The 23743-nt window shown below is 44.5% G+C and overlaps 1 protein-coding gene across 7 annotated transcripts in view; it reads left to right on the top strand.

Moving 5' to 3' along the window:
• The window catches only part of LOC309370990 (potassium voltage-gated channel subfamily KQT member 1-like), a 405888-nt gene that overhangs the window by 70143 nt on the left and 312002 nt on the right, over positions 1-23743 (top strand). For 4 of the 7 annotated variants that reach the window (XM_081913303.1, XM_081913302.1, XM_081913304.1 and 1 more), the window contains 4 exons: positions 1794-1919; positions 5002-5164; positions 19502-19528; positions 23153-23212. In XM_081913303.1, coding sequence (XP_081769429.1) covers positions 1794-1919; positions 5002-5164; positions 19502-19528; positions 23153-23212 — 376 coding nt within the window. The remainder of the gene's footprint in view (positions 1-1793; positions 1920-5001; positions 5165-19501; positions 19529-23152; positions 23213-23743) is intronic. The other 3 variants (XM_081913305.1, XM_081913306.1, XM_081913307.1) reach the window with 3 other exon arrangements.

Below are 23743 nucleotides of genomic sequence, written 5' to 3'. Positions count from 1 at the left end.
GAACCATGAGGCTAGAGTAAAAAACCTCACTAACCAATGGCAGAGCAGACTACATGTGTCCTGTGGTGCACACTAATTTGGCACTGTTCCAAGTAAATACTACTTTTCTTGTAGTATTCTTGTCAAAAGTAAAAATAAAAAAAATTCCACAATTGGATATTTTTGTCATTACTGAATCAATGAATTAAGAAAACCTAACTAACTACTGGCCAGTTGCTCATCTCCCTTTCCTGGGCAAGGTTCTGGAGCGAGTGGTCGCAGACCAGATCCAGGTGCTTTTGGAAGAAACTGATTTTGTGGATCCTTTTCAATCGGGGTTTAGGCCTGGTTTGGGAACAGAAACAGCTTTGGTCCCTCTGTCGAGAGACACACAAGGGAAACATGTCCCTGTTAATTGTTCTCGACTTCTCAGCGGCCTTTGATACCATCGACCATGGTATCCTTCTGGAGTGACTCTCCGTACTAGGGGTGGGTGGCACCGCTTTGTGGTGGTTCTATTACTTGGGGAATGCTATTCAGCCCTGTGGAAACCGCAGGGCTCAATCCTATCGCCCATGTTGTTTACATGAAACCGCTGGGTGGGGTTAGCCGGAGGTTCGGAGTACGTTGTTAGCAGTATGCTGATGACACCCAGCTCTATTTCTCCTTTACATCTGCAGGTGAGGTAGTGGAAGTGCTGGACCAGTGTCCTGCCTTGGTAATGGACTGGATGAGAGCCAACAGACTGAAGCTCAATCCAGATAAGACTGAGGCACCCTAGACCAGATGGCTGGGAGGTTGCCTGCTCTTGATGGGGTTACACTTCCCCTGAAGGAGCAGGTTCGTAGCTTGGGGGTACTCCTGGATCCTTTGCTGTCGTTCGAGGCTCAGGTGGGCTCAATGGCCCAGAGCGCCTTCCATCAGCTTCAGCTGGTGGCCCAGTTACGCCCCTATCTGGACAGGGATAGCCTAGCTACTGTTGTCTATGCTCTGGTAACCTCTGGGTTAGATTACTGCAATGCGTTCTACGTAGGGCTGCCTCTGAAGACGGTTCGGAAACTTCAGCTAGTGCAGAATTCAGCGGCCAGGTTGCTCACCGGAGCAAGACGGTTTGAGCATATTACACCAATCCTGGTCTGATTGCACTGGCTCCCAATTAGTTTCCAGGCCCAATTCAAAATTTGGGTTTTGACCTATAAAGCCTCAGGACTGCAATACTTCAAGGACCACCTCTTTCCATATGGACCTACCCAGACCCTGAGATCATCTTCAGAGGCCCTCCTTCGTGTGCCCCCTTCTTGAGAGGTTTGGAGGATGGCAACACAAGAGCCGGCCTTCTCTGCAGTGGCTCCCCATCTGTGGAATGCTCTCCTTAGGGAGGTTTGCCCAGGACCTTCATTATACACCTTTACGTGCCAGGCAAAAATGTTCCTTTTAAACCAAGCCTTTGGTTGATACAATTTACATCCTATGCCCTTTCAAAATGTGTTTTTTTGGGGGGGGGTTATTGGGTTGCTGTTTTTATTTTTATTAGGTATTTTGTGGTATTATATCTTGATTTTATTCTGTGAACCACCCTGTGACCCCCTGAGATTGAAATTCAATCAATCAATCAATCAATCAATCATACCTCTATAAAAGCAAAATGGGTGGCAAGGGAGAACTGCATTTGAACTATTTTTTTCCACAATACTTGTGGTAGAAATCTTTTGCACTGTTCATGCAGGACAAGTAACACTACTTAATTACATAGAGGTTATGTACTTTCCGTCTTTATATACCGTATTAGCAAGAGTTTTTTTTATGTCCTGCAGACTCTGTGGAGGTGTTATGCAGCAGAGAAGTCATACAATTCCACAGCTACATGGAAGATCTATGTCACCACAGCTCAAAACGCAAAGAAAACGGCAGCACCATCTAGCCCAAATCTCAGAAAACAGGTCAGAAGGAGCACATTGGTTTATTAGTTACATTTCTAACCTGCTTTCCATCCAACAAACTTAACACAGAATACATGGTTTGGGAACTCCATGGAATCATTTCAGGTGTTAGGAGAACTGGAGAACCTGTTGAAGTAAAATTCAGGACTCATCCAAACTTACCTTTTGGGGCACAGGTCTGCACATTAAACCTCTGTGTCCGAGCACTTTTTTCTTTTACCCAGCCACTTCCCTCAGAAAAACCTGCTTTTTAATGCTGAATTGGAACAAATGGCAATTTGGGTTTTCCACAGGTTGCTGCTTGCTCTGATTCAGCAGTAAAGAGTGGGTTTTTGCAGGGAAAGTGCTGGGGCAAAATAAAAACGGCTGTTGTTTAAAGAGCTTTAAACCACAGACCTGTGCCTAGAAATGCTTAGCAAAGGTAAGTGTGGCTGAGCCCTCATTTTATCCCACTCCAAGAATATTTAAACAGTAATTTACCTCGTTGTCCAGCTGTTCATGTTCTAATCTAAGTATGCCTTCCTATAAAAGAAGTCATTCCTCAGTTAGCAAGGGACTCTTTATTCCAGGACAGCTTTTAAAATATTTTATTTGTTATACTCCGAGTAGAGCCCTTCATACTAACTGTCCACTAATTTCAGTGGGGGTAAACTGAGTGCGACTTGGTCAGCTACAACCCATAGATTTATCACATGCCACATCTTAGAAGTCAGATGCCATGACATAACAAAATGTAACCAAATTGATGGAAATTTCTCAGTTTTTCTCCCCTTGTAGCCATGAGTCTCACAGGCTTACCCATACAGGTGAGCATTATAAGGCTTTAGAAAGATCATTTTCAGAATCTTTAGTGGGTGGAAGGTCAGACAACAGAAGTACTTTTTGTGTCCTTTTTATCTCATTTTCCCCCATAGAAAATATTATTAAGAGGAAGTCACTTAATGGACCTTAAATACTGTAATGGAGCACAAAATTAAGTAAGTTGGATCCAAGCCATTAATTGTGCTACATTGTCTTTCTTAGTAAAGGTAAAGGGACCCCTGACCATTAGGTCCAGTCGTGGCCGACTCTGGGGTTGCGGCGCGCATCTTGCTTTACTGGCCGAGAGAGCCGGTGTACAGCTTTCGGGTCATGTCGCCAGCATGACTAAGCTGCTTCTGGCGAACCAGAACAGCGCACGGAAACGCCGTTTACCTTCCCGCCAGAGTGGTACCTATTTATCTACTTGCACTTTGACGTGCTTTCGAACTGCTAGGTTGGCAGGAGCAGGGACCGAGCAACGGGAGCTCACCCCGTCACGGGGATTCAAACCGCCGACCTTCTGATCGGCAAGTCCTAGGCTCTCTGGTTTAGACCACAGCACCATCCTAACCTTCCCCTTATTGAATCAAAGCTGGGTTGCTCTGCCTAGCTAGCTCCACTCAAATAGACCAACTTTGCTCATAGCCAAGCCTTATCTCAAACTGAGCACTATTTAACTATCTGTCCCCACTAACAGATAATCCTGATCTCAACCCACTCAGGTAGTCAGAGACCCCTTCTACCCACCCAGACAGAAAGTTCCCATATGACCATTAAACGATTAAATTCCCCACACTTTCCTGATTGGCTGATGGACCCACCAGCTCCCACAAGCAACGGGGACTCCAGGAGGCAGACTCAGGGCCTGTCCGCAGGCCCAGTACTTCCATTTGTTGCCAAAATCACAGTGGGCCCCACATAATATGTTAGTATGTTTGTTATTATAATAATTGCAAAGTTTGGGTTTGTTTTTAAAAATGCTATTGTGATTATTGTGAGCCACTTTGAGCTCATCATTTGTTGTTGGAAAAGTGGAATACAGATATTAAATCAATATCAAATCAAATCACTTGACCCTGCATAAAAAGAAATCAGGGTTTTACTGATGTCCCAGATGTTAATTTGTGCTTTGCTCTATTTAATAAACTTACTGTGACTTTGCCTCTTGTTGGCTTAATTTGTTTACTTTCAGAAAAACACTTCAGTAAGTTTGCGGTATAAAATAATGGCTTACAATAATAATAATACAATATAATAAGGAAGCAAGATGCATGTAAAGATGGGGAAAACAAATGAATTCATGGACCAGGTCTCAGAAAGGAGTTATTCTCTGATGCAACTGGAAAGCTTTAATCTAAATAAGGCATTTGAATACAAGCTGCCCTGGGAATCTGTTGAGGGGCAGGATATCAAACAAACAAACAAACAAACAAACAAACAAACAAACAAACAACAACTACTATTTAGCATCTGACTTGTAACTGGTTCCCAAATGCACATTTGTCACTGCGGTCTTCAAGAATCAAGTGAAATGTTAGGGTTGCCATACACCTGGGATTTCCCGGACATATGTGGAATACTGGAGTCGGCAGCAGTGTCTGGTAAGAAATCAGCAAGATGTATGGCAGCCCATGTTGGCAGTGCCGTTTTTGCCAATTTTCCATAAAACAATTTTGGGCAGAACTAAAAAAAGTTCAACAATGTTGATATGTGTATGTGAGTGAGCCCATCACAATTTTTTATTAATTCATAATGTGTGTGAAGGAGGCCCTACACTAACTTCCCTGTGTATAAACCCCATTGGACCCAATGGAATGCTGAGTAGACTTGTGTAGGATTGAATAGTAAGTGTGGTCTGGACAGCTGTAGAGGTCCCTATGTAGCTACCCCACATTTCCTGTAAGACTCTAGTAACCACATATTCAGGATGTTGGGGTATGACAGTCATTTCTTCAGAGAGCAAAAATACCTGTGTTAGAGCTGAAGGCTGACTTCCTGTGGGGTAGCTAAGCTGTGGTTCTATGGCGGGCAGTAAAGCTAGAATAGTATATCAGGTGAACATGAATATGGTCTGTGGTTGCCAACTTCTTAAGAAGTCTCAGATGAAAAAGTATGCTGATTGTTTCAAATGAACCCTTTAAAAATGTATACAAGTCTCAACTTGCCCACACACCATTTATTTCAGTTATTTATACACTTCTTAATCACTGGGGTTTCCAAGCCTGTAGAAGTTGAAATTTTTGTATCATACTTTTTTTGGTACGAAATGATTTTATTACAGAGCAGAAGATACAAAAGGAAAGGAAAACCTGGGCGTGATAATGGTTCCACACCTATAATGAATCCAGGGGAGACAGTGCTGCCTATTCCACAAATTACTTATGACCATATCGGTCAGCGAGAAGACAAGAAAGAGATGAGTTTCTACCTTGATGAACCTGGAGGTAACCTACTATCTTACAATGAATCTTTTATGTATACAGCAGCCATGAGTTTATTTTTCAGTCCTTAAACCATAGTTAAACATTAGCTGTGGTTTAACATGAGCAAGCAGCATGCTGGTACATGCTGCTCACGTCATAAATGCCCATTTCACACCCAATTCTCCCATCTTTCCTATGCTGGACAGAAACAAACCAAAAGCTATCTTAACAATATATGGAGAGAAATGAATAAGGAGTGCCAGTTTGAACATAACCGTTAGGCTGTTTCCTTTGCGAAGGGATGGTGAAAGAGGGGTGCAGGCACCAATAAGCAGTGCATGGGTATCGAAGGCAGGTGAAAAAAGCAGATTGAGCTGAAATTAGGTCCAGAGAGGAAATGGTTTAACAGGTTTCTTGCTTGCTCATCTTCTGTTCAGATGTGTCCTTCTGACTACCACAGGCTCCTGATATAGGTGGGTAAAGCTCAGATTAGGGTTTCTATGTGATATGAAAAGGGTGGGTAGTGACATGCAACTTCGTTTAAAATGGGCCTCCTGCAGAGTTTTATCTGTGCCAGCATCTGTTCTCAGTGCTGGAGCTTAATCCTGGAATATATGTGGGAAAATTAAAATGCATTTCCCTCATCACTGAGCTCTTTTACTTGAGGAATGAGGGGTAGAAGTGGTGTTTCCTCCCATAACCTACTGTCACTCTTAAGACAGTCAAGGTCCAGCTTCTAAAAGCACAGGACCCAGCTTGCTTGCTTGTTAACACAGGAGTCCCTGAAAGCTCTAATTTTGTAAGCAAACTTGGGAGGGCTACTGTTTTTGTGCATTGACATACATATATGCTGACCGCAGAAAGGTACTGCTGAAATGGATTGTTAGGAAGTAGATACTTAATATATATGTAACATATTTAGAGAGTATTTTGCTCTTCCTCATAGACAACTGAAAGGAAGTGTAATTAAAGGCAAAAACATATATCCAACTGCAAGGAATATTCTTAGTGCGTTTGTATTTCTATGTATGCTCATAAAACAATTCCATAGTACTTTTCTGAGATCATAGAATCATAGAGTTGGAAGAGACCACAAGGGCCATCGAGTCCAACCCCCTGCCAAGCAGGAAACACCATCAGAGCACTCCTGACATATGGTTGTCAAGCCTCTGCTTAAAGACCTCCAAAGAAGGAGACTCCACCACACTCCTTGGCAGCAAATTCCACTGTTGAACAGCTCTTACTGTCAGGAAGTTCTTCCTAATGTTTAGGTGGAATCTTCTTTCTTGTAGTTTGGATCCATTGCTCCGTGTCCGCTTCTCTGGAGCAGCAGAAAAACACCTTTCTCCCTCCTCTATGCGACATCCTTTTATATATTTGAACATGGCTATCATATCACCCCTTAACCTCCTCTTCTCCAGGCTAAACATGCCCAGCTCTCTTAGCCGTTCCTCATAAGGCATCGTTTCCAGGCCTTTGACCATTTTGGTTGCCCTCCTCTGGACACGTTCCAGTTTGTCAGTGTCCTTCTTGAACTGTGGCGCCCAGAACTGGACACAGTACTCCAGGTGAGGTCTGACCAGAGCAGAATACAGTGGCACTATTACTTCCCTTGATCTAGATGCTATACTCCTATTGATGCAGCCCAGAATTGCATTGGCTTTTTTAGCTGCCGCGTCACACTGTTGGCTCATGTCAAGTTTGTGGTCAACCAAGACCCCTAGATCCTTTTCACATGTACTGCTCTCAAGCCAGGTGTCACCCATCTTGTATTTGTGCCTCTCATTTTTTTTGCCCAAGTGCAATACTTTACATTTCTCCCTGTTAAAATTCATCTAGTTTGTTTTAGCCCAGTTCTCTAATCTGTCAAGGTCGTTTTGAAGTGTGATCCTGTCCTCTGTGGTGTTAGCCACCCCTCCCAGTTTGGTGTCATCTGCAAATTTGATCAGGATGCCCTTGAGTCTATCATCCAAGTCGTTGACAAAGATGTTGAATAAGACCGGGCCCAAGACAGAACCCTGTGGCACCCCACTAGTCACTCTTCTCCAGGATGAAGAGGAACCATTGATGAGCACCCTTTGGGTTCGGTTAGTCAGCCAGTTACAAATCCACTGAGTGGTAGCATAGTCAAGTCCGCATTTTACCAGCTTCTTTACAAGAATATCATGGGGCACCTTGTCAAATGCCTTGCTGAAATCAAGGTAGGCTACATCCACTGCGTTCCCTTCATCTACCAGGCTTGTAATTCTGTCAAAAAACGAGATCAGGTTAGTCTGACATGACTTATTTTTCAGAAATCCATGCTGACTATTGGTGATCACAGCATTCCTTTCTAGGTGCTCACAGACTGCTTAATGATCTGCTCCAGAATCTTCCCTGGTATTGATGTCAGACTGACTGGGCGGTAATTATTTGGGTCCTCTCTTTTCCCCTTTTTGAAAATAGGGACAACATTTGCTCTCCTCCAGTCTGCCGGGACTGACATATAACACCACTCCTCCACCTTTCTTGTCTGGTCTGTTTCTCTGAAATAGATTGTATTCCTCCATTATTACATTCCAATCATGGGACTTATCCCACCAGGTTTCAGTGATGCCTATTATGTCATATTTAGTTTGCTGTACCAAGAGCTCAAGCTCATCTTGTTTATTTCCCATGCTTTGCGCATTAGTGTACAGACATTGAAGTCCATTAATCATTCCCCCGTGTCTCTTATTTAAGGATTTTTTCCTCCCACCACTAGGTCTGCGTGCTGTTTGCTCCATTCGGTCTATGACATTTAGATGATCATCTTCATCAATTGATAGACTCCTACCTTCAGGACGCAGGGACACAGGTGGCGCTGTGGGTTAAAGCCTCAGCGCCTAGGACTTGCCGATCGAAAGGTTGGCGGTTCGAATCCCTGCAGCGGGGTGCGCTCCCGCTGCTCAGTCCCAGCGCCTGCCAACCTAGTAGTTCGAAAGCACCTCCGGGTGCAAGTAGATAAATAGGGACCGCTTACCAGCGGGAAGGTAAACGGCGTTTCCGTGTGCGGCTCTGGCTCGCCAGAGCAGCGATGTCACGCTGGCCACGTGACCCGGAAGTGTCTCCGGACAGCGCTGGCCCCTGGCCTCTTAAGTGAGATGGGCGCACAACCCCAGAGTCTGTCAAGACTGGCCCGTACGGGCAGGGGTACCTTTACCTTTACCTTTACCTTCAGGAGCACTGTCTCCCTCCCCCACATTAGTCAGTTTAAAGCCCTCCTGATAAATTTAATGAGAACTTAGGAAAAATCCACAAAGTAATGTGGAAATATGGAGAGCTGAACTAAAGTTAGGAAAAATGAGAAACCATTTTGGAAAGTTTCACCCATCCCTAAGTTTAAGGCTATTTAATCTCTAACCGCTCCTTCAGTAAAGGGAGTTCATGTTCTCATGGTGTGAAGTTCTTCACCTGACAGCCGCTGCGTTCTCCTGTAACAAAAGGCACACACATAACTGTGGTGGACAGATGGTGAAATATTCATAACCATTGGAAATGATAATTTTTGCTCAGTGTCTCTCAAAATAGAGTATTACAATGCAATTCAGTAATGACATGTGACCAAACCACAGCATTCATGGGCAATACAATCCAGGTTCATCACCACATTTGATCCAAATCTGGGTAGGTTTTGAATGACAGGCAATGTTCACTGGTTATACCACCCTTCCATACCTTCATGTTGGTAAGAAATCTTGCAGCCATTAAAAGGGTTTGACATCTGCTGCAATGCTAAATGTTGATAGCCAATTCATGTGTTCAGTATTCCAGGTTAAGCCAGAGTTTCCCTACCTAGACTCCCTCAAGCATTCTGTACCTTTAAGAGCTGTGTGGAAGAGAAAATATGCTTTGTGCAGCTTCCACTTCCACTTTAGCATGGTAATGGGAAAAAGCTGTGCATGGTGAAATATTCCTTTCCATTCAGTTCTTGTGGGTTCAGGAAACCTCTGTGTAACAATTATAGTCTGTCTGAGAAGCCTACTTAAGAGAACGTCAAGACTGCCATGGCAAGAGAATTTGTGATCAAATAGAAAGTTCAGTTTTGAATATCACATCCTAATCATTTTGAGTGGGTTAGCTGGCATGTGCCTTACTGCATCACTCTTTTGTTTAAGAAAAACAGAGGTGGGAGAGATGAAGGCAGAAGCACTTTAGATGGTGGGGCCTCAGATTCACAGAGGTCTGCTTGCTACCTGAGCATTCTAGGTCCTGGGTTTGTTTGTTTGTTTGTTGCATTTGCATACTTCCTTTCTGCCAACTAACCCAAGGTGGAATACAGTTTTAATTTATTAAACCAAATAAATGATATAAGAGCAGGGGAGGGGACAATCCAACTGAAGCAGCCCTGATGTTAATTTGCCTGCCTACCTCATTCTCTATTTTCCACAGAGCAATTGTTGAAACAAGGTCTGATGTTGCCTTTGGCTCAGGTAGTGTCCATTGTACCTTACTGGGGTGGGTGACTCTCTGACTGGAGCAGGCCCTGATATTATCACAGGACAGAGGATGTCTGTTGGTGTTGTGATGGGGAGGGGAGAGGACAGTCCAACTGGATCAGACCCTGATATTGCTTTTGTCTGCCTCCATTAATTCCCACCACCATCACACCATATTAAAAAGGTAAAGGTAAAGGACCCCAGTCGCCAGGCTTTCCCAGTCCAGGAATGACTGTAGCTGTTGAACCAGCCACAGTTATTAATAGGCTGTTGATGGCCCTCTCATTAATGTGATTTGTAGATGTTTGTTCATACGTGGTTGTGTATAATAAAAATAACCTGATAGTTGTTAAACAATCTCTTGTTCTTCTAAAAATAATACATGTATTCTTAGGATAAGAAGATTAATAACTCCAGGGATTCATCTAGCAGATAGGATATATTGATCACTGCCAGCCTCTCAAAGCTGTCATGTCGGAGCAGCTACTGTTGAATTTATCAAAATTGCCCAAAACATCACAATGACTAATGTCTGCTGGAAATAGAACAATAATTCTCAGTTTGGGATTTAGGTTTGAGGACTTTTTAGAGCTGTGTTTGCACATAGTAGCTTTTCCCTTTGAGATCAGACTGCAGAGGCTTCTTCTCAATAGCAAGTATGCCTTTTGGACTTCATAACAATGAGTCCTCTCCTTATTCTAACTCAGTGTTACTAATAATACTGTAAGGGCTGGTGCTCTGGAGTCAAGCTGCTAGTTGCATCACAAAGCAAGTGACTGGTTTGTGAGCAGCTCAAAGTAAGAAGTTAGACCAGTGTCAGGTGCTAGATTATAGGCACAGATTATTGGCCCTTGTGTTATGCTTTGCTAGCAACTCCAGTGTCACACTTTTGATTATCTGCAGTTTGGACACTATTTACACAAATTCTGTCTGCAACTGTATGGAAGGTTACTGACAGATTATGAAAATTAATGTCATTCCCTCCCCTACGTTTGTGTTATCTGTGGTATCTTGCAATGCTCTGAACCAAGCAAGCCATGCTCAACAGAGACATGACAATGGTCAAGACTGTAGGTTGGGTTCCACTCAGGGACACAAAATAGTTCAAGTAAGGCACAAAGGTACAGAGTGGGATAGGATTCTTCTCTTCAGCAAAGACTTGGTTGGTTAAATGCCCTCAAGTAAAGGATCTTCACTGATTCACATTTAATTTGTGGGGTTATATCAACCTGATCTGGGATGAGCTGCTGCTCTGTTCAAATGGCAGTTTTATGTGTGGGGTTGTAGGAGCAGGGATTAAATTTGCTTTCATTTATTAGCTAGGCCCTTGACCTGTGAATGGTGCAAAATGGGGACAGGTGACTTGAGGGATGTGTGGCAGATTCCTGGCTGTGAGAAACATGGTGTGGTTGGAGCCAATTTCACAGCTTGCAACATAGAAAGAGTTACTATTTGCAGAACTGAGGCTGAACTTTAAAAGCTCCTTTAAATCTTCTTAGAAACATGCATTGAAAGAGTCTGAAATACTTACAGTGGCACCTTGGGTTAAGTACTTAATTCGTTCTGAAGGTCCGTTCTTAACCTGAAACTGTTCTTAACCTGAAGCACCACTTTAGCTAATGGGGCCTCCCGCTGCTGCCGCGTTGCGGGAGCACAATTTCTGTTCTCATCCTGAAGCAAAGTTCTTAACCCGAGGTACTAGAGGAATCCAACTCACCCATAGAATTCCGAGCCGACCATCTACCTTTGTGGCCCTCTACCGACCCAGAACTGATAATGGACTTGATACTAGATCTGAAAACGGGCAAAGCCCCCGGGCCGGATCTAGTCTCCGCTGAGGCTATTGTCGCGCAACCGAGGTGGTGGGCTGAAATTCTGGGCAAAGCCTTTGATGCAATTAATTCTACGGGGCTTATCCCTAGGTCATGGAAGGAGGCCGTGATCGTACCAGTCCATAAAAAGGGTCCCCCTGCTGACCCAGAGAACTATCGGAACATCAGCCTTTTGTCTATCATCGGGAAAATCTATGCAAAATTTTTGCTGTCTAAGCCAGTGTTTCCCAACCTTTTTTGGGCAAAGGCACACTTGTTTCATGAAAAAAATCTCGAGGCACACCACCATTAGAAAATGTTTAAAAATTAACTCTGTGCCTATATTGACTATATATAAAGTAACTCTCTTTAATAGGAATCAAATAAACACAAAGATAGTATTTTATAATTACTTTATTATGAAATAGTAAACAGAAATATGAAAAATTATAAAATACTTTATTCAGTGCGCAACCTGGGCCTGTTTGGCTGAACACAAAGCTGATATTCTGGCTGGAATCGAAGAAAGACACACACGTAGCTCTTCGTCAACAGCTCTCAGTCTCTCTCTGTATTTAGTTTTTATAGCAATCATGCTTGAAAAGCTCAACTCACAGAGATATGTAGTGGAAAATGGGAGCAATGTCAAAATAGCTTTGTTTGCCAGAAGGGGGAACTCCTTGGCAGTTTCCAACCAAAAACTGTCCAAAGGTAGATCAGCAAATCTTAGCTTGAAACCACGATTTTGTCTCAGTTCAGTTAGTTCCTCCTGCTCCTGTAAAGTCATGTCCTTTCCACCAACTGATGCTGAGCTATAAGGGTCCCTAACCCAGTCAAGGCATTCAGTGGAGACTGAAGAGAAATAAAATGACAACTTCCCCTCGAGAGTTTTTAAATGTTTACCTATTATCTCACACAGTGCAGCAGTGTGAACACCTTGCCATTGCTTGGTGAGTGTGAACATTTCAAGATTGCCACTTTCCACGTGTTGATGCCAGAGTTGCACCTTTGAACGGAATCCATTTATTTTATCTGTACTTGTAAGCAGGTTTTCATTTCGGCCTTGCATTCGTGTGTTCAGTTCATTCAGATGATGAAATATATCTGCCAGGTATGCCAGCCTTGCACACCACTCATCACTTGCAAGCAGCTTTGCGTAATCTGACCTCTCATTTGTCAGAAACACTTTAAGTTCCTCCCGCAGCTCATACACACGAACCAAGACCTTGCCACGCGACAACCACCGGACCTCCGTATGAAACAGCAAGGTTTTATGCTTCGCTCCCATCTCCTCACACAAAGCTGCAAATATGCGACTTTTCACGGGTCGTGACTTTACGAAGTTTACCATGCGCCCAACATCATCCAACACATGAACTAGGTCTGCTGGTAAAGTCTTGGCTACGAGGGCCTCACGGTGCAAAAAACAATGCGTAACAATCACATCTGGATTTTCCTTCACTCTGCTTACAAAGCCTTTGGTGTGCCCGACCATGGCTGCAGCTCCATCGGTGCAGACACTTGTGCAGTTTTCCCACTTAAGTCCTCCTTGTTCAAGGTATTCTGATGTGACCCGAAAAATTTCTTCTCCTGTTGCTTTTTCTGGCAATGCCTTGCAGAAAAAGAAGTTTTCTCTAATTGCATCACCATCAACAAAACGCACATTGGCCAAGAGTTGAGCATGTCCACTGATATCAGTAGACTCGTCAAGTTGTAATGCAAATTTCTCACTGCTATGGATCTTTTCCAAAATCACACTTTCAATGTCTACAGACATGTCATTAATACGTCTGGAAATTGTGTTGTTTGAGAGAGGGACTTTGGCTATTTCCTTAGCTGCTTCAGGTCCGAGCATCTCCTCTACAATAGCTTTGCAGGCGGGAAGTATTAATGTCTCTGCCACAGTGTGCGACTTTTTTGACTTGGCTATAAGTTCAGCAACGTGATAGCTAGCTTTAAGACCTCTTTCATTTACCTTTGAGGTTTGTCTCATGAAAGTTGCCTGTTTCTCCGTGTTTTCACGCAGGCGAACAAAATAGTCCGCATTCTTGTTTTGAAGCGAAGGGTGTTTCGTTTGGAGATGGCGTTTAACTTTGCTTGGGACCATAGCACTGTTAGCTAGCTTTTCACCACACATCACGCACAGTGGAGTTGGTTGGTTTGCATCTCCGGTGAAAGTAAATCCAAATGAAATATAGCTTTCGCTATATTGCCTTGTGCCAGAGAATTTGCTTGAGCTAACCATCTTTGCTTTCTTTTCATGCCCACTCATACTTGGGCTCTCATCTGGCTCCAAATTTTGTTCAGAGTCCAGTTCTTTTCTTTTCAAAAACTTTTCCATCACTGCAGTATCCGGCCATCCAATTGCCACTGACAAACGGATACAGACCCCTTTTTTTTACAGCACAGCTCGCACAAATGTACACGGAACACCCTTTCCGAATTAAAACACACAGTCTCACGAGAGCAAGGAGCAGCGATTTTATATTTTACGAAAAGAAGTCACTAGTCCTCATGGTGACAGGGTGGAAAATATTTAAAAGCAGAACCACCTTGAGGAAGGTGGAGCCATATCACATCCGGGCAGGAGGCCTAAATTGGTGGAACGCTCAGGCCCCGCTTATTCAAAGAGGACACCAGGCAACGTCTCAGGGTATTAAGAACCCTGAGCTAGATTAATGTCCCCAAACGTCATGGTTTGTGCCAACCTACTGACACTCCACAAAGCTTCTTAACCATTTTCGTATGAAAAAAAGATGGGGTGCTGCGGCTCTCCCAACCCACTAACTACCAGCACGCTTCAACACAATGCCGCGCGCGGCAAGAGCCCAGGCCGTCCTGGAGGCAAAAGCCGTCACGTGGCGTAGAGACCGGCGCGTAGGTCCAGGCTCGCGCCTTGCGTGGGTGGGGTAATAAAGCGGGCAATGGCGAAGGAGGATAGCCTGTACCCGATGTGGGCGGGGCTGAGGGGATTTTCTTCCTCCCTCCTTTAAATTTGGAACGTACGGCGCGCGCTCCCTTCACGCCTAGGGGGATTCCCCCTTCCCCTTCCTGCTCTCTCTCTCTCCCTCCCTCCTTTTCTCCACCCACACGCCTCCCTTTACGGCTGCTCTGCGCGTGCGCGTTGCTGCGACGCTCTTCCAGTCTTTCCCTGCACCGTGGGAGGTAAGTGCTGGCTCCTGACGTGGGTGCGTGCGGCGCCCCCTCCCCCCCCGACCGCCTTCCACGACAGCCCAGTAGGCCGGCCGAAGCGAGCGGCGATGGGATGTGGGAGGGAGCTCGCTCGCCGCCCCGTGTGTGCTTGCCGCTGCCGCCCTGCCTCTCGCCGCCCGACTCGCCCGGCTCCCTCCCACGGCACACCAGGCAACGTCTCGCGGCACACTAGTGTGCCGCGGAACACCGGTTGGGAAACACTGGTCTAAGCTGTCCCATTGGGCATACGACTCAAATTTGATTGGCCATGAGCAAGCGGGCTTTAGGAACAATTATTCGACCACTGGCCACATGGTAATTATGTATCATCTTGCCAGAAAATATTCTGCCCCGAGTTGGGGGCGCCTATGTGTCGCTTTCATAGACTTAAAGGCCGCCTTCGACAGTATCCCAAGAAACTGTCTATGGAAGAAATTAGAGAGATGGGGCATAGATAGAAGGCTGTTATGGCTTATAACCCAATTACACCACGGGTCGTCGGCTAGAGTGAGACTCACACCGGCGGGAAACCTATCCAATGAGGTCCCAATAAATAGAGGAGTGCGCCAAGGCTGCATTTTGGCCCCACTCCTCTTCAACTTGTTTATTAGCGACATGAAGCTCTTTCTGAGTGAGTCTCAAGCCAACATTCATGCCCCCCGCCTAGCTGATTTTCGCTGCCCTCTGCTTCTATATGCTGACGATTAATCATGGAAAATCTAAAGTACTGGTCTTTAGCAGGTCTCGGAAAACTTACAGCTGGAAGTTAGATGGAGTCCAATTAGAACAGGTTTTCAAATTTAAATACCTGGGAGTCTTTTTTCACTACAACCTAAGCTGGAAGCCACAGATACAGTATTTACTAAACAAAGGGAAAACAATACTTTACACTCTACTCCAATTTTTTGCGGTCGACGGAGCCTCCCACATCCCTTCTGCATTGAAGGTGTACCACGCAAAAGTGGTTTCCACCCTCTGTTATGCTGCCCCGCTCTGGGTCCCAGGGTCCAATTTAACATCGCTGGGGACATTGCAGAATCAGTTTCTCCGTCGCCTCCTGAAACTCCCCATGTGTGTGAGCAATGCAGCCATACATCTGGAGTTAAAGATTGCATCATTGGAGACTGTCATCTGGAAGCGAGTCTTTGACTATTGGCTGTCCAGCTGGCATAGGCTTCCCGACCATTACCTCTTTCAGTGCCTCTGGCGGGATGACTTTGTTAATCCGTGGGTAGGAAAAATCCATGCCAAACTTCTGAGCATCGGAATTTCCCCAGCGGACTCCTTAAAGATGAACCTACGCTCAGCCAAAAGCCTCATCGAGCAAAGATTAGCAGACATTGACAATCAACACAACCTCTCCAGGGGTGGGGGTGTCTGCTCTCCCAGGTATTACGGAATAACCCCACCACTTGGCCTTCCATCATACATGTCATCTCTTTCATCAGTACCACACCGACTTGCATTTATTTGTGCAAGGTTCAATGTTTTTCCATCGAACCTGCTGAACCACAGATTTTCCAAGGGTTTGGTGTCTCTGCTATGCGAGTGTGACGGGAAAACAGTTGAATCTCTTTCACACATAATGTTCAACTGTCCCTTACATAGCATAGCCAGGACTAAATTCCTGGGTCCTGCTTTACTGCGCTTGGTTGGTAGGCCTGTTGAGTCACATGCCGCACTGCTCTTGCAGGATACAGATCCTTCTGTAACTCTGCAGGTGGTGAGATTCCTGAATGCGGTTATCTCACACACAAAAACCACCAAACAACAACAACAACAACAAAAACTAATCGGACAGTTATGATGAGAGTGCATGACGGATCTCGTCTCCAGTTCTCCTTTCTCTGTGAACCGTCCCTCGGATCTTTCCGGGCCCCAAGCTGTTATTTGTCACTGCTCAATGTCCCACTCTTGCATCGTGGTGTTCCTCTTATGTCGTTCGATGTATTGGTTTTTATGCTTCTGTGCTTTTATGTTTGTACATATTTTATGGGCTAATAGCCGTAAATAAATAAATAAAAAATAACCCGAGGTACTATTTCTGGGTTAGTGGAGTCTGTAACCCGAAGCATCTGTAACCTGAAGCGTATGTAACCCGAGGTACCACTGTACTTTAATGTGGAAGAGCCAAGGTGGTGCCCTCCAGACTGTAAGCCCCAGTCACCAAACCAATGGTTAGGGAAGACGGGAGCAGCAAAGGTTGTAGTCTGGTAGTAGGGCACCAACATGGGCTAACCCTGTTATAACAAGTAACTGCATATCATTTGCCACATTGGGCTCTGCTGCTGCTATGTGCAATAAAACAGAGGTGGCTGAAGCTGTTTTTAGTCACCCACCACCCTCTTCTCAAATCAGTCATCTCTTTCTACCTCTGAAATGTTCCACTTCTTCTGATGTGATGCCATTCTGACATGGACTTGGAGCGGGTCAGGAAAAAGGAAGGATGACTATCGAACAATGGCATCACACCACTGAGTGTGTCTCTTATGGATGGGCAAATCTGACAGCTCTGGTTTCTCTGTTTCCCATTTTCCTAGTTTTATGTTTGGTTCTCCACATTTCCACTTCAGTTTGCTTTGTTTCCTGGTGAAGTGCTAGATTAGATGCTGAAGGTGTGTGCCTGGCCTGGCCTTTGACACCTGAGATATAGATATAGTAGGACCCACCCTATTTTATTCATTGTAATCTATCTTAATTGTTTTAAATATTTTAAGAAAATGGCAACCTACCCTGGGATCTCATAGTAAAGGGTGGGCATGCACACAACAGGGACGTGGGTGGCGCTGTGGGTAAAACCTCAGTGCCTAGGACTTGCCGATCGTATGGTCGGTGGTTCAAATCCCTGCGGCGGGCTGAGCTCCCATCTTTCGGTCCCAGCTCCTGCCCACCTAGCAGTTCGAAAGCACCCTTAAGTGCAAGTAGATAAATAGGTACCGATTTCTAGCGGGAAGGTAAACGGCGTTTCCGTGTGCTGCGCTGGTGCTGGTTCGCCAGAGCAGCTTCGTCACGCCGGCCACGTGACCTGGAAGTGTCTCTGGACAGCGCTGGCCCCTGGCCTCTTAAGTGAGATGGGCGCACAACTCTAGAGTTGGACACGACTGGCCCATACGGGCAGGGGTACCTTTACCTTTTATGCACACAACACTGCCATGAAACAGAAGGTTAGTTCTGGGTTGAGGAGTAGAATAGGCTCAGAAAGGCACCACATTGCAATCAGGGTCAGGGTTGAAGGGACTGTGTGTATTTATATCCAAAATCTATTAATGTGGAGTGTTGCATCCCCTCAGCTCCCTAGGAACCTGTTTTTTGCTTAAGGCAATGGTGGGAACCCTCTGGCCCCTGGACCTAACTAGGCCAGTCATGCATTCCCATCTGGGCATAGCTGTCAATTTACAGATTTGAAAATGAGGGACCCAGCAGCCTTGAAAATAAGGGACCAGCAGCCAAAATAAGGGACCTGCAGCCTCACCTGTTCCAGGCACTCCAGTCTTCCTGTCCTCCTGCAGTCTGGTCAAACTCATGCTGGTAGCTTCGAGAACACTGTCAAACCAACTTTGTAAACCAGAGGTTCAACTGAATAGAATCTGAATCACATGCACCACAAGGCTATGCAGCCTCATCTTAAGATGGCTCCCCGGCCTGGCTTTGCACTGCAAAGTTTGCAGCAGCACGTGCAACAAAATGGCATCCGGCATTCAAAAACCCCCTCAGCTTGTATTAACTAGCCACACACAAGGCATGCAAGCTCCACCGCCCAGTCGTTCTTAGACTTCTTATTGGGTGAGCAACACAGCCAAGCAACACAGTTGGAACCTCCCTCCTCCCTGGCCGGCAGGGAGGGAGGGAGAGGAGCTGCTTCCTTAGAAATTTAAGGGACATCATTTAAGGGACATTTAAGGGACATTCATCAATAAGGGACAGCAAGGGACATGACGCTGGAATAAGGGACTGTGCCTTCAAATAAGGGACACTTGACAGCTATGCATCTGGGCTGTGGGGCCATTTCAGCTAAAGTCACGCCTGAAGTCATATGACAACAGGTGTGGGATTGGTAAAGATTCAGCTTGGTGAAGCACCACATTCAAAAGGAAGAATTCACATTCAAAAGGAAGAATCAGGAGTTCACTCAGTGCCAAATTCAAGCCAGAACTGCAAAATGCACTTATGAGTGTGCTTCAGTTCTTCCCTTCTAGCCACAGAAGGAAGTTACAGTCTCCTGACATCATATGATTGACTCCACCTAATTCCTAAAGTGAACCACCCTTTGACTAGATTCAGTTCCCCACTCTGGCTTAAAGCATGTGGCACAGGTGGGTCCCCTTTTGCTTTTGAAAATGGGGAGCTGGCACTGCACCTTTGTCCTAGAATCTTAGGTGTGTGATCTGATGCCTGTAGCATCTTGGAGAGGCTTACACAGTTTGCTATCTCCATCTTGGGATCTGAGTTTAAACCTGACCTTATAGCTTATAGCTATAACATCCATGCCTATTTTTTGTTTTTCTTCACCGCTGTACCTCTTGTTCTGTGTAACATCTTCCTGATGCAGAACTCAAGCATTTTCCACTATTTTATGACATTTTGGCTGGTCCTAATGAAGGTACCAAGCAATTGTGGATTTTGTATGCTTTTTTCTTACCGTCCAACACCTGTGGCTTTTTTGTTTCCATGTGAAAGACTTGGGTGTTTCTGATGGATATTTCCTATTGATGATCCTCTTGAAGGTTATCATACTTGTTGGTCACCAGATCAGAGCCTGGGTTGCTTCTGGGGCAGCAGGAGAATCTTTGCTGGTGATTTCTCCTCCTCAGTTCAGTTTAGAAATGGCTCTCTTAAGCCAAACTTAGTTGACTTGAGACTGACTTTTCTGAATACATTGCACCCTTCTTCCCCACTAGGTCTTACACGGATGTTCAAGCAGACAGGTAGGTTGGAAACTTTTTGTGAGAGATGCCTGTTGAAGGTAATGGCCCCATATAACTTCATGCACTCTGTATTTCATCCACTTACAGAATGGAAATATACCCCTGATTTCTTAATAGCTCTTACTGCAAACTCCTTCCTGATTTTCTGTAACATGATGAAATGTTTAACATGGCAATGTCTGAATAAAAAGCTGAGCTTTGGCTTATTACAATAAGAGTAAGAAATAGGTCCAAACAAGCAACATAAATTGTGTGCACGGTGGAATGTTGGGCCATTTTTGTTTATTTGTATCATTTTGCCTAAAAATTCATATCGTCCCTGATGAGTATGTGCTTCAGGAGACAAATGAGAGTTTGAGTTTAGCCTCATCACAAGCAATGGTGGATTTACCTGGATTCACTCAGTGGGGCATATTTCTGAGTAGAAGTGCCTTTATTCACTGGGGGCGGGGGAAGGGCTACTGTGAGGGAACAATAGACACGCCCCTGCTTCCAAAGAAGGCACACTTAGCAAGCCAAGCTCAAAGCCCTTCTTCTCTCCATGCTATACCTACTATTTCCTTACTTCTTTTTCTCCTAATCCTTCCCTTTGGTTGGCATGGGGCAGCAACTGAGTCAGAGCCAACATTCAACCTCAAGGGCTCAAGCTCAGTGTTAGCTCAAGTTCAGGGCTCAAGCTCAGTGTTAGCTAGCTGTTGTATGTGTGCGTGACAGACCCACCCCTACCCATACCTAACACCCCTCCCTCACAAACATAATATGCTTATTTCCCCCATCTATAACTGGCTGTTGCAATCTGGCAAAAGCTTTACAACCAGAACGCAAGCAACAGCAGATCCACTGATGCCTGCTTCTGTAACTGCATCGCAGCACCAGACCAAACATAGAAGTGTATCTTCCTTCTTGTGTAGTGGAGAAAATCCTGCACTTGGGGACATCGCAAGGGTCAGCACACCCAGAGTGCAGTGGATTAACCTTGCCCTGGGAAAACCACCTTCATGATGATGCTGTCTCCCCACTAGGGACTTCTTCCACCTTTAGAACAGCAGTGTACAAGCCACTTGCACGGCTGATAGCAGGGTGAGATAGTGATGTTGGTTGCTGAAATGCTTTGTTAGCTAGACATGGAAATTAAGTTGAGCATAGTAGTGATTTAACAATGGCCCCCAATTTCATTGGGGCAGGGGGAAGAGTGTGAAAGAAGCAGCGGGTTTTATGGGCTGCTTAGGAAGGGTTATTAAAATGAGCAACATGACTCTAGTTCCAAAATACAACTAAGGCACAATGTGTGGCCCTGCTGCAATGGAATGTGAGAACAGAAAACAACGGGCATACACATGGAACCGCAGAGAGCTACAGTGCAAAAAACAGATTTGGAAAATGAATTTTTGGCTGCTATGCACATGAGCCCTACTAGGAGTGAAGTAACTTTCCTTCTTCCCTTCCTCTTGTTTTGTTCTGTCTTGTCTTTGTGGGTCCTCTAGTGGCCACTGATCAGTGTGCAGTAACGCAGAGGCCTCATATAGCCAAGAAGACTCTTATTCTGGATTGCAAGCCTTTGTTGCCCCATCTTTCAGAGGAACCATCCTTCCCTCTTGCTGTATTTTTAAAAGCTGGGCATCACTTTGTTAAGATCCCAGCAGAGGCCTTTGGAAACCATATGAGTGGCCCCATAGAAGCGACCACTCTCATAAGAGCCGACATAACTCCTGCTGCCATACTTTGGTCCTTCACATGACATGATCCCAGAGGAAGCATGATATGCTTACAAGATATTGGGATAAAAAGCAAAATTTTGATCTGAAAGAAAATATTAGACTCAGTGTGGAGAGAGACAACTGAAAGAAGAAGCAGGAATTGTTCTAACCTGATCAGGGCAATGGTTGGCACCTACCAGGAATGAAAGGTCCTATGTCACTTTATCTATTTTTATTTATTTGTTGTAGGTATTTAAATACCGCTTAATCACTAACATTTCTACAAACAGGTTTATGTTTGTTATTTGTTTAAAATGGTACAAATTAAATGGCTACAAAATGGCATTCATCCAAAATACCTACAGTAAATGTGTGGTTGAAAATGATTTGGTTTGTGGGAATGGAGGCAAAATTAACTTAGTTCAACCCAGGAAGAGGAGACAGAAAATGGAGCATTGTGAGAGAACCTGCCTTTTATGATTTATATGAAGCAGAAAATTAAAGTAGTGTTGTGAGTTTTGGAGGAGTAGGCTGTGTGCCTGAGTCCTTTCTAATTCCTTGATCCAACAAGGACTGTGAGCGAGGTGTGCTTGAGTCAAGATGGAGGGAGGAACTGTGAGCGAGGTGTGCTTGAGTCAAGATGGAGGGAGGAACAACAACCAATTTTTAATTTAGCAAAGGTGGTCTTTTCCAATGCTGGGGGAAGAGGGAAGTTCCCCCACAATGACATATTTTAAAGGTCTATCAGCCTATGTTTCCACACTTTACTCTACTGCACTTTACTCTATTGTGATTTTAAATCTCTCTTGCAGTTCTCTCACTTTGTACTTGCCCCAAACTTGGGTCTTGGCATCCAGGAATTCTCGTTTTACAGACATATATTTTTGAACCAACACAAATGAAGTCAGTTTGCTTAAAAATATGGATCAAATTAAACTCTCTTTCATGTTGTGTGTGTGTAGGCTATACATTGTTGGACAGTTTTGAAGGAAAGGCTAAGCAGCCATCTGTTGTGAGGTGCTATTGCTCTGGAATTATTGCATCAATCAAGGGATTGGACGAGATGACCTAGAAGGGCCCCTCATCCTCTAGGAGTTTACAGCCTCTTCTGTACTTCTAGCAGTTGTGTTCATGTGGTTTTTATGTGCGGCACTAATGCTTGAGTAAGGGGAAGCGGGGTGGTGCCCCTACCCCTGGTGACATCTGCCTAGCCTGCCTCACTGACTTCAGCATGTCTAAGCAAAGTTCCAGATATTTTATCTCTATCTGGCATCCTAAGTGATGTTTGGCAGTTGATATACTGATTTCCATTTCCGTGCACTGCTCTGGTTCGCCATAAAGCGAGATGAGCATGGCAACCCCAGAGTCAGTCACGAATGGACCTAATGGTCAGGGGTCCCTTTACCTTTACCTATACTGATAATATTTAATAGTTGGCATGTAATAGTATTAGTTATTTGCATGTATTTGATAAAAGATAAAATGAAATGGAATTTGATATCTGACAGTTTCTGTGAGTTCAGATTGTGAGACAATCAAGAGATTCTGAAAGAAGTACTAAGATAAAAGATGCATTATAATGTAAATATTAATATTTAATTTATATTAAAACGTTTAATATTTGAGTAGCAAGACTAGACTTTTTAGGCATATTTCAAATATATGTTTCAGCTGTAAAACACCTATGCACAATGAAATTTCTAACTGATGTGTGAGAGATAAAAAAATAGCATAATATTGAAAAAGTAAACCGACTGCAGAACAGTTTCAGAAAAAGGCTTGAATATCAGCATTTCGGTTCAAGAGGTTTGTAGTCTCAGTGGAATGCAAAAGGTTCTGTTGGTAGTTCAGTTGTCTTTCTTCTCTAATTGATTTTATTGTTTGCTTTTTCTTCTGCTTCCCTTCTGGCCATTGTGTTTGTATGAAGGCCGACAGCTTTCTTGGTCATCTTTATCTATCTGTGCTGCAACCTGTCCCGCTGCACAAGGTACAAGGAACATCATCCCCACATTTGTGATATACTTCTGTCTCTGTGTTGATATTGATAGTAAACTGTTATGTGTATAAATGAAAAGGTGTGAGAGAGAATGTGAGGGCATGCCTCTGGTTACACTTGTCTGCTGTGCCTCGTTGCTGATGGCTCAGATACAGAGACGGGTGTGCCATAATGGGGGGGGGGGAATACCATGGCAATGGCTAGTCTAGGGAGGTGTCCCTTGGTGCATGACTTCTGCAAGTGTCAGAGAGAGAGGAGGAAAGGCTTGGAGATCACAGTAGCTGTGTGCCCTTGAACAAGGAGCAAGAGTGAGAGCAAGGAGTTGCGACTGACCGAGTGAGAAAGTGTGAATGTTAATAATAATAATAATAATAATAATAATAATAATAATAATAATAATAAAAAATCATACCCTGCCCATTTGGCTGGGTTTCCCCAGCCACTGTGGGCAGCTTCCAGCAGAATATTAAAATACAATTATTCATCCAGTATCAAAAGTTTCCCTAAACAGGGCTGCCTTCA

This window comes from Podarcis melisellensis (genome assembly GCF_964234715.1).
Source record: "Podarcis melisellensis genome assembly, chromosome: 5".
NCBI lineage: Eukaryota > Metazoa > Chordata > Lepidosauria > Squamata > Lacertidae > Podarcis > Podarcis melisellensis.
The sequence above is the reverse complement of the archived record's forward strand: the minus strand, read 5'-3'. Positions and strand labels throughout refer to the sequence as shown.